The sequence below is a fragment of the Dryobates pubescens genome, chromosome 5, assembly GCF_014839835.1.
Source record: "Dryobates pubescens isolate bDryPub1 chromosome 5, bDryPub1.pri, whole genome shotgun sequence".
Taxonomy (NCBI): Eukaryota; Metazoa; Chordata; class Aves; order Piciformes; family Picidae; genus Dryobates; species Dryobates pubescens.
The window spans coordinates 40424857-40436386 of NC_071616.1; the positions used below are offsets into that span (position 1 = coordinate 40424857).

Here is an 11530-nt window from a genome sequence, read left to right on the forward strand (position 1 = left end):
TATACTTTTGCTAAATGAATTACAGCTGTGGCAGGAGCTACCTAACTCGCATCAGCCTAGGCTGTGAGTGAGCTGATAGTAAATGTGAATTTGCAGGTGATTTTCAAACATGACACTTAAACAAGAGGGGGGAAAAAAATCCCACCCATTTTAATATAAATGTATCAGTTCTGTGCCTAAATTTCAGGGAAAAAAAAAACAACAACTATAACCTTTTTGGTTTTAATCCAAAATGACTGTTCAAAGACTGCACATTACTCAATAAAATTGAGTTTAAAAGAATGTCATGTGTAATTAAGTCTATTCTAAATTCCTGTTTCAGTCAAAATTCCCAAGCAAGTATTTTTAAAAGGGGGGCTTATAGGATTTAGGTGCCCATATTTCACTGAAATGCACTGTGTGCTGGATGCCCAAATCCAATAGGCTCTTCAGAAAATCCAAGCCCCAGGGACATTACTGTAGATTACATACATACATATTATTCAGACTATAGCCTGTAAGTTCACTATATACATATGTAAACCCAACATGCCTGCAGGTAATGGAACAGTACTTTTCCACTTAAATTATTTAACGTAAGTGCTGAACTTCTATTATATATCAAGCTAACAGCTAATTTTAAATTGCAATCAAGCCATTCGCTGAAAGCACTTTATTTCAGTAGAGGGTTTGCCTGTAAAGGAATTTAAATCCCTCTAACGAAGGCACTGTAATCTTTGAATACACAGCCAAAATGGGGAATGGAATTTTATTCCTAGTGCTAACATTGACATCTTCTGCCACTTCTGGTTTGCAAGAATCTTTTGTGCATGACTATCTCATCAGTAAAACATGGAGAAGAGTGTTTACACAAAGCACACAAAGCTCTGTTAAGAAACACATATACCAAATTAGTATCAATATCAAAGTCTTCTTCAGACACTGTATGACATCAGTAAGAAGTTCCCCAGAACAGCCAAATGACAAGATACAATTGTAGAGTGGAATTCCAAAATGCAGCACATCAGAAAGGCTGAGAAAATACCCTCTAACAAATGTTCAAAACTGCTTCCACTAATCTGTTTCAAATTCTTGCTTACATATCACTTGTCCTTTAATGTGCCTGACTCTCACCTGCACACAGAGCGCCGGCTAAGGGCAAGCATAACTCTCAGTATCTAGCTGCAGCAGGCTGAGATCAGAATCTCTTTTAGGAACAGCTCATTTTTACTTGTGAATCTCAAGACTTTCTCATTTTACAACAACACGGAGACGCAACATTCACTCCTCCTCCAAGTACAAGTTTATCACTGTGATTTCACTGAGGAAAAAAAAAATAATCACATGTATTGAATTATATGGCAACAACACTTTTATCTTTGCTTATGAGTCTCCGTAGTACACTTTAACTATTTGCATAATTTCACTTGGGGCTTTTTAAAAGACTAAGTTACAACTTCAACTCCATATTCTCCCAAAGACAGGGTTGGTCCAGTTCCGTTAAGTTACAGACACAAATACTATCCTACCCTTACCATACCTTCTTTGTCCTGTGTAACACACTACTATAGCATGCAAAATTAACGAGTACTTTTACTACCCAAAGTCCTGTTCAAATCAATGGCACAACGGCCCCATTCATCTGACTAGGACTTCGTGTATTGCAAAACTACTGCTCGAGCCAGTCACAGAACAATGCTCCAGTCATATAAGACATGGCAGCAATCATATTCTCACTGTGGAACATCTTCTTGTGCACCAAAACGCAGTATTATTATACATTATCCTTATTATGCAAAGTCCTATTAAACAAAAAGTCACACACCTCATTCGCACTGCAGGGACTTTGTATGTTAAAGACAACATGCAGCAGTCTCAAAGAATGCAATTATTATGAAGTGAATGTTCAAAACATTTCCTCTCTTGGCTATAAATCCTTGGCAGATTCCTTGGAGGAGAAGGAAGAAAAGGAAAAAAAAAAAAAAAAAAGAAAGAGGGGGGAAAAAAAAAAAACAAAAAGAGGGAAAAAAAAGCCCAAACATTAAGCATAAACAAACAAACCAATCAAAGAAATGACTGGAGTGGAAAAGCAGCCTCGGCTAGGTACCTTACAAGCATCTTATATAGTTTAGAATATAAACCCAAATTTCTAGGTTGACATCCTGCAGAAGTTCACTTGATTCATTTTGAAATGTGACTAATGCTTGCTTAAACCTCATCTCAGGTGAGGCACCTTTAACACCTCCCAGAGCTACCAGTGACAACAATATAAAATGAGTCTGATGGACTGGCTCAATGGGAAGTATTCATGTAAGATGAGACTCCAGGAAATGGTCTCATAACATTAAATTACCAGAATAAAACACCAAAACAACCACCCACCAAAACAAAAAAACCAAGACAATTACTTAATTGGTATCAAATGAAATTCTGCCCCATTTGTAAAATATCTTCATCTTCCTGACCTCAATGGGTTAACAAAATGGTTACCAGTTAAGTTCTCACAGTCAGCATCAGTTATTCTAAATCCTTATGTTAGAATACGTTTTCCATTGAATAGGGTATTATAAAGATCATTTTGTGAAATAAACATTTATTTAAACATTGTACTTTTTAGGAAGGATGCTGATGAAACTAATGCTTAAAATGTCATTTTTCAACAACTGTTTTACATCGCTCTAGCAGTAAAATTCCCATCTGGGCTGGCAACTCGTGTGCCAAGTTTCAAACAAATGTGATTTGAAACTGCCAGTATATTAGACTCCGAAATTCAAGTGAGACACTAATACAAGGGGATGGATGTTGACAACGTAGTCTGAATCTCTCTTTAAAATGCCTATGGTTCTGGGTGCTGTTAACAAAACTAATTATTTACGACTTACTTCTAAAATAGCTTTAGATTATAACACTGTCACATTGGTACAGAGCAGGCTAACTAGGTATAAGGGGAAAAAATTGTGCTGGAAAGAATGTAGAAACAGTGCTGCAGTCAAAACCTTGTTATTCAGAATCCCATTAGTTACTGAAAATATGTAATATAACTTTTGTTGATCAATACTCTCATGTAAGCTCTAAATAATGTATGATTCCAGTGGAGAAAAAATGCAGCAAATCAAATATGGTTGGAGAATGTTTCAAATTATGAAGAGTAGTATGACTGCTAATCCATAAATCAGGAATCTGAAAGATTGTTGTAATGTGGGAGGGCTCTATTTAATAAAGGTCATTATAACTCCTGGCTCTAGAGCTATAAGATCTAATATCCTCTCTGGTAGCTCTATGATATGCCCATGCATTACTGTTCTTGTTGACAGTCTGTTGCCTTGGAAATATTTCATTATTTCAGTTTTTCCATTTGTAGACCCTTGGCCTTGTGATATGAAGGCCACCCTATTTCATATTTTCGATTATCATTTAAGCAATCTTCTGGAGCTATTTATATAAAAGCAAGTGTTAGACAATGCATATCATCATTTATCACTGCTATGTTTAAGCTCATGCTCTAGAAAGGAACACCAAAATAAAGGTGGGGTTTTTTTTTCCTCCTTCACTTTAAACCAATACCACTTGGTATTATGATACGCTTTACAAATCAATGTTGGTATATCATATGCATGACACTTCTGTCTGTTTAATTTTCTGAGTTACATATCTGCACAACTGAAAAGCCCTAAACTGCTACTGTAACTGTAAAATTTGTTACCACTCAGTTTCAAAGCAAAATCAAACAAATATAAGCATGTAAGTTTTCAAACATTCCTTAACAAAGCTAAGAAAGCAAAACCAAAAAGTTTCCAAACAATTCAAGTGCTTGGTTACAGCAGCGACTACTACTCTTGACACCTGTTTCGTAACTGTTAACCCTTGCTTGGAAAAAGCACAGCAGAATCTACCTAAATATTGTGGATGTGAAGACTAAACAAAGAACGAACCCAAAATTCAATTACAGGATTCTTAATGCCGAGAACTACTTTATGGAAGCTGTAACGAACCTGCAAAACTCTGAACTGAATGTGCCTGTATTTCAAATAGCTTGGTGCCCACAGCTGAAAGGATGTGCACAAAGGCAGCTTAAACAGTTACATGCAAGACTTCAGGTGCACATGACATAACTTTTAATAAAATCTACTTGAGTGCCTGCTTATTGAAACATTGATCGAGCCTCTCCAAAACTTTTATTTAAAGATCAAACCAATTGCCCATATTTCTGCTACAAAAAATGTCATCAACTTCTACATGTAATATTTATACCAAAGCTGTTCAGAGCATTGTAAAGAGCAATAGCAACGTGAACCCTCAGGGCAAAAAACAACTGCTTGGACACTAGGCCAAGTTCGTGGTTATTAGTGTTCTAGGAATTTAGACTACTTTTTTTCCCCCTGAAATCATTACTCCTCCCACTCCCTACAGGGAAAAACTACTCCGATCCAACCTTTAAAATGACAGCATCAGAGCTGAACAAGAAGATGCTATTAAAGGGCATTAAATTAAATACAGTATATCCTCCTACAACTTCAATCAGAATTTCAGACCAAGTGTTATTTAGTTCAGCTCTCAAGTGGAGCAGAATAACAAATCGCGCACTTTGATTTACCTTCTCCGAATGCCAAATGGAGACAGGTGATAAAGAAAGCACTCATGCACAGGCTATGAAGTTTCCTCTAGAAATTAATTCTATCTTCGAGATTCCTATCTCAGAGAAATTCCCAAAATGGCACACAAATATGCTTCTGCTGGAGAGATTACTGAAGCTATCCTGGCAAATGCACTTAGCACTAATATAGTACCATTCTCAGAAAGAAGACAGCAGAATTCTGTGTTGAGGGGGACAGGACTTATTGTTTTTCCAACAAAGAACTCTGCAGCAGAAAAGCCAGCTGCTGTAAGTATTATTAACACAGTATAGAAACGTCTTTGCAGCCACCAAAATGGAGTTGTTTTTTTTAAATATATATATTTATAACTGAGGATGAAAACCTTTCAGTGGAGTCACTGACTTCTGGGGATGCACTGTTTTCCCATTACAAACATCACCAAATTCTGCCAGATATCGATACAGCCTTGTCAAAGTGCAACAGTTAATACTAATGCATCTAACACAGCTGCATCAACACTTCAGTGGCAATTATGAAACCTATGGTTTTCTGATACCAGGCAATGCTTCCTTAGGAAAAGTGGCATCGTTTTATAGATAAAAACTGTGGGGTTCTCAAGTTCTATTACAAATGCTGATTGTGCTAAAAAAAAATAAAATAAAAAATTAATAAATAAAAAATTAAGTTTGAAGTTAAGATTTAAATTGAGCCTGAATCCCTTGCCTTTACTTTTGTTTAAATATTTTTCACTCACTTGTGCTGTGAAATATAAATCGAGCAACACATGATCCAGCTACTTTTAAAAGCTGTCTAAATGTTAATTTCCATTTTTACAACTAACCAGGAACCTTCCTCACCCCTCACCTTCAAGTTCACTTGTAACGCCAAAGGAGGTGGGAGGAAAAAAGCCCACCCAAACCCTCTGACTGCTCTCCTTCCGGGCATACAGATCATGGCAGTGTATCAGTGGAGCTCTTGAATACTTTTTGTAAGAATCACAAAGTAACATCACATGAACTTGTACTCTTGTTCCCTACCAGTCACTTCTAGAAAGATTCACTTTACTAGAACAAATCCGCTACGGGTAATTCGTGTCACCAGCAGAGCAGATTAATAGCAAGCACTCTCCCCCAGTAAGCGTATACGGGGTAGGCGGCGGGCCGGGTGGCAAACTGGGGGGGTACCACGACACCCCCTACCCCCACCTCCTTCCCCGGGCCCCTCCGCACCGCCTCCCCCCAGCCGAGCACCAGCTCCTCTCTTCCCACCCCGGGGTGTGGGGGGGTGGGGAGCCGGTACCCGCGACCCACCCGGCAGCAGCGGGGGGGCCAGGCCGGGTAGCCCGGCGGGCGCAGCTCGACGTATGTCCCGTGTGCCCCCCCACCCCACCCCTCCGGCCTAGCCGCACTTGAACCATACCAGCGGGGCCGGCCCCTTCGCCGGCAAGCCGGGCCTGGCGCGGCGCCCCGCCACCCCCGGGGCCACCGAGCGGCGGGGGCCGCCCGGGGGAGACGGGGGGGCTCCCACCTCCACGCACACACACACACACACACGCCCGGCTCGCCAACTCGCCCCGCCAAGCACCGGCTCCGGCAAGCGGCGGAGGTGCGGCTGCCGGAGCAGGGCTGCTACTGCGCGGCTCGCCCTCTGTGTTGTGTCTGTATGTGTGTGTGTGTGCGTGTGTGCGTGCGGCTGGCGGTACGCACTAGGAGGAACTCCCGGTGCCCGGCTGTGCGAGCAGCGGGTGCCGGCGGCAGGTCCCCCCACCCCGGCATGGCAGCCAAGCCCCGGCCCCCGGCGGTGGCGGCGGCCCGGCCCGGCGCTGCTGCGGCTGCTGCTGCTGCAGGTTCAATAAAGAGAAAGTGTTACCGTTCTCGCCTGGAAGGATCCTGCTGAAAGCTTGGCTTGGTGGGCGCCATCTTCCTGGGATTTTTTTTTTTTTTCTCCTCTCTCCCTTACTTTTCCCCCTCCTGATGTTGGTGTGTGTTGTGTGTCTAGCAGCAGCAGCAGCGGCGGCAGCAATGGCCCTGGTTAGCCCGAGAGGCTAAGGAAAAGTACTGAGGCCAAAGCATTGCGGACTCCCACTCCTCCGCGCAGTCCTGGTGCAGGTTGCTTGCTTGCTTGCTCGCTCGCTCGCTCGATTGCTAGCGCTGCTGCTGCCGCTGCCGCCGTCCATAAGCCGAGGAGCGGAGGGAGCCGGGGCCCCGCCGGCCCCAGAGACATGCCCAGCGCAGGCAGCGGCGGCGGCCGGCGGCGGGGGGAGCGAGCCGCGGCGCAGCCCCGGCGGGCAGCCCGGCCGCTGGCATCGCCCGGCAGGTGCGGCACACACACGCGCGCACACACACACGCACACACACTCACTCTCTGGCACACTCACACCCCCGCGCCCGCGGGCCGGGCTACGCAAGGTGCCAGGCCATGGGGCTAACGGGGCGGGGACGGGGAAAGGAGGGGAGTCAGGGATCTCCGGGCTTGACCGCTGTGAAAGTATTTCTGGGCATTTTCCAGCTGCTTCCCCAGCTCCGCTCCCGCTCTGCGTGCAGGGGACACAGCCTCCGCTGCCGGCGCAACAACGCCACTCAGTTGCAGTTTCGCACACTTTCCTCCTCTGGAGTCTGGGCTCCAGCAGGCAAGAGGGGCTGAGGAAAGCAGCAACACTCTCCGCAACTCTGCGGACGGTACCCACGGCGGCGCGTTCCCCATGGACTCCCACGGTGGAGGACGGGACCGGGCAGGGGTTTGAGGGACTATCAGCCGGGCGGATGTCAGCGCCCTGCGGCCCATAGGGCCGGACGCGGCGGTGCGTAGCGCCCGCCCGTGGGGACGGCGGGGACCAAGGGGACCCTGCGCACCCGCACGGGAACCCTCTTAAGAACGTGCCTGCACGTCCCGAAGGTACGCGCTAGGTGCCGGAGGAAAAAAGGGCGTAATTCTGGAAATGTTAACTGAGAATGATGACCCGCTTTGTTGGGAAAGGGTGTAGCACTTCACGCTGTTTTATTGGCGATATTGAACTAACCATGAAATCCGGGAAAAGAAACAGCTACCTTAATTATTTCTTCCAAGACATCGGGAAAACCCGAGCGCTGAGAGCTTTTAAAGGCTCAATCACTCCTTCGTTAGCGGCTTTCCATCTCCAGGGTAACTTTGTGACTGCGCTGCTACTGCCTTGGAAGTACAGCTTCATGGGCCTGATCCTGCTCCCAGGGAAAATCCAGCGGGCTTCCTTGGGGAAAGGAGCAAGCCCCAAATGTCGGGGATATTTATTCGCGTGAAACGTTTCCGCGACAACTCCAGAAGTTGAGGGGGGAGGAGGGGGAGTTGAGAGTGCGTACGAGCCACAGGGGAGAGCCAGTGATGAAGAAGTTAGCAAAGCACCTGGAAGTTTGGCTGCGAGGCGTCGTCCACGCACCGGGGGCCGGAGGGTTTCTTTTCCGCAGGAGGCAACCAGGCCGGCGTAACTTTGCGCGCAGCGGCCCAGGCCTCCTGCGCAGCCGGGGGCGGGGGAAAGCGGAGCCGCCGGCCAACCCACGCTGCGCACGTGCGGCCTCTGCGCGGCCGTTACGCAAGTGCGGAGCCGGAGGCGGGATGGCGGCTGCCTGGCGTCGGGTCCCGCAGCTCCGCTGTCCGGGGCTGGCCCGATGGAGGCGGTGACCCGCGGCCGGCCGGGCCGGCCGGTGGGAGGCGGCTGGGGTGTGAGTGGAGGTCAAGAAATGGAGAGAGGGGTCTAGAAAGTACCACATGCCGTCTCCTTTGCCGGCACATCTGCCTCCTCGCCTCCAAAAAGACAGCAACAACAACAACAACAAAAGTTAACAGGTGTCACCTCGGCTTTTGCAATAGCATAAGGTGGTGTCGGTATCTGCTGTGTTTTACGCTTTTTCAGAAAGCACAAATAAAAAACGTTCGACATAAAGCACGCTGTTTGGTCGATAATATACAGGCAAAACTTGGAAGAAGTGCAAAAATGTTTTTTCTCCCTGTTAGGTTAGTGTGCGAGGCATCCAGATCGGTCTGGATTCCTCTTGGTCCAAGTACTTGAGTATCTGCTAAGCACTGTTTGGATTAGAGGTGTTAGTAGTTTGTGAGAGCAGTATTACTTTTATAACTTCTTCTTGATTACAAGCTGACATAATCAAACTATTAAAAGCGGTGTACTAAAAAACTGCATGCTGCCTTGTCTACATATTTCTATTTAACTTAAAGTCTCCAGAGGTCTCTTTCATTTGTCTAAAAGCCAATCTGACATTTCTGACCCTTGACTTCCCCACTTCACAGACTAAACTATTGTGAATGATGCCTGTACTTCCTCGTTAAAGTGTCCGTCAGTTTCCATTGTAATTTAAATATTTTTGTAAGTGACAAAAATCATACAAAAACCCATGGAAATAAACTTTAATCCATTCTTTATAGCTCTCGCATTCAAGCTGTGTGTATGTATATATATATATACATATATATATATATATATGAGAAAGATCAGTGTGATTGCTTGCGCAAAACAAGACTCCTGCTTAGTTTCCAATGTTTCTCAGCTAAGAAAGTGCTAAGGCATCAGGGATTATTTCAGGAGTATCAGCTTCTTATTATTTTTTTTATTTGACAAAACCTACAAGAGTTACCAGCAAACGTTTTCTGTCACGGGCATCAAATGGAAAAACCATCAATTGTTTTCCAAAACTATAGGAAGCAACACAAAGTTGCCGAACAACAAAGCAGGCAATGGTTGAATATCTAAAATCTGGCTCCTGAACCAGTTAAGTTTGAAATATTGCACTGAAACTTACTATCTTTTTTTCCCCCTTCCTTTTACATCACAGAAATATTTAGTTTGGGTATTTGAGATTATAACGCATTTTTATCTGTATTTAATTTAATGCAATTATGGAAAGCAAGATACTTGGAACGGTGCCATTTTTATTGCCATTTGGAGCAATAATGTTTTGTTTCAATTTCAGCCTGCACTTATCTGTTGTCACCTACTTTTTTCTTTTTTTTTTTTTCTTTTTTTCTTTTTAGCATTCGGCTTCGGCTATAAGCTTAAGATAGAGAAAACTAACAGATTCAAACTTCAGATTTTACCTCGTAGAAACACAAAGAAATGTCAGGTAACTAATTAAGCTTCGTGTTAGTATCAGCACATTATCGATGAACTGTTTGGGGGAATGGGGAAGGTCTTTAAACTTCAGTATGACTTACTGCCAACTTTCTACTCTTTGCGTCCTAAAGGCGCTCTCTGTGAGTTTCCTGCATTTGCATTAGAATGCGTTTAAGATGAAAAAATAACAGTGCTGAATATACTTAGGGTTTCGTGCTATATTTCCCTGTAGTAACAGGTGACATGCTAATACTGTTAAACTACAATGTGGAATTGCAAGTGTGCAACCCCAAGTGAAAATTATTCTCTTTCTTGGGTGAAAGCAAATTATCAATCAGCATACCATGATCAATTATCCCCCTGGCTGCCACACACTGGGATTTGCACAAGGCATTGACATTGAGAAATTCCTCTTTAGAAAGGATGAGCGGACGGGATCCCAAACTTTGCAGCAGCCAAGCTAAGCTGCCGGGGTCTCACTTTTTTTTTTTTAGGTTGGTTTTTTTTTTCTCCCTATTGTTGCTTTCCAGCTCATCCAAGACAAAACTAGGAGATTGTGTTTACTTCTCAGTGCATTTTAAAAGATGCTGTATTTGTTAAAAAGGAAAAAAAAAGGGGGGGGAATAAAAAAACCCTCCCCTCCAACCGAGCTCCCCCCCAACAAACAGCAAGGAGAGATTTAAAAAAAAAAAAAAAAATGGGGGGAAAACAAAGAAACACAAAAGCACAAAGAAAAAGCAAGTGAGGGAGCCTCAGGAAGAGCCGCACACCCCTCTCCCACTCGGTGCTCACCGTTGTTGGTAGGAGGTGATGCCCTGGACGTTTTGCGGGTTGCCGTTGGCCGCGGCGCCGGCTCGCCCCATGCCCGGCGCCGCCGGCACCCCCCCGGCCGCCCCGCCGGCCGCCGCCGCCGTCACCTGCACGCTGAAATCCGGGAAGATCCTGATCATCCCCGCGGCTCAGCACCCGGCGAGTCTCGGCGAAGAGGTGCAGCAGCAGCGACTCTCCCTCCGGCGGCTGCAGCAGCAGAGCCAGGCACACTGCAATCCCATTAGTGAGTGGCGGCCACTGTGAGTGAGGAAGGGCGCTTTGATGTGAGCTGCTGGGCTGAGATTGAGAGGAGTTTGGGGGGGCTGGGGGTAAAGGGGTGTGTGTGGGGGGGAATTTACCGAACTGCAAACATGCAATGCGTGAATGATTGGGGGGAGGGAAAGGGGAGGGGGAAGGGGGGGGGGGAAAGGAGAGTTGAATATCAGAGCTGAAAAAAAAAAAAAAAAAAAGGAACAAGAAAAAGAGGGGGAAAAAAGGTACGTCTAATACCACTGGAGCTGTAGATATAAGAGAAAAATCCAAGCTGAGGAGGGACAGGGAGGAGAGAGGGGGGCGCAATTACTTTAGCGGTGCAGTGAAAATGATGAGCAGCAAATGTTGCCTTCTTTCCCTCCTCCTTCTCGTCCCTCCACCCCCTACCCTCCACCCAAAATGCAAGTCTTAGAGGATTTCTCTGTCTCAATGAAGTAATAATAAAGGCGGCTGACCACAGTCTGGGCTAGCGCCAACTGTGCGGGGGGGAGGGGGAGGAATATCCCTGCTCCCAGAGGCCTGAGGGGAAGAGGAAGAGTGGAGGATTGTTGCAGCACAAGTTCTTGCTCATGGTAACTTGCTTTTGCTTCTCTCCCCCTAACACTCCCCACTCCCCCGCTTTCTACGAAGGGACGGTTTTCACAAGGGAGGAAATGCGCCGCTTTTGTGCAGTGGCAGAGTTTGTTCCCTATTGTAGGGAGCTGACTCTCCTCCCCTCCTAGTGTGCAGCAATGTTATTGCTAGTCAAACTTGTAAGGTGTGTGGTGTGTGTGCA

At 45.6% G+C, this 11530-nt stretch overlaps 1 protein-coding gene across 2 annotated transcripts in view; it reads right to left on the reverse strand.

The window, feature by feature from the left end:
• Positions 1-10674, reverse strand: part of NPAS3 (neuronal PAS domain protein 3) — a 664058-nt gene extending 653384 nt beyond the window's left edge. Inside the window, exon 1 of one of the 2 annotated variants that reach the window (XM_009902996.2) lies at positions 10465-10674. In XM_009902996.2, the coding sequence (XP_009901298.2) occupies positions 10465-10622 (158 nt within the window). In that variant the 5' untranslated portion in view covers positions 10623-10674. Of the gene's footprint in view, positions 1-6443; positions 6977-10464 lie in introns of those variants that run through there. The other variant, XM_054162086.1, reaches the window with a different exon arrangement.
• Between the last annotated feature and the right edge of the window lie 856 nt (positions 10675-11530).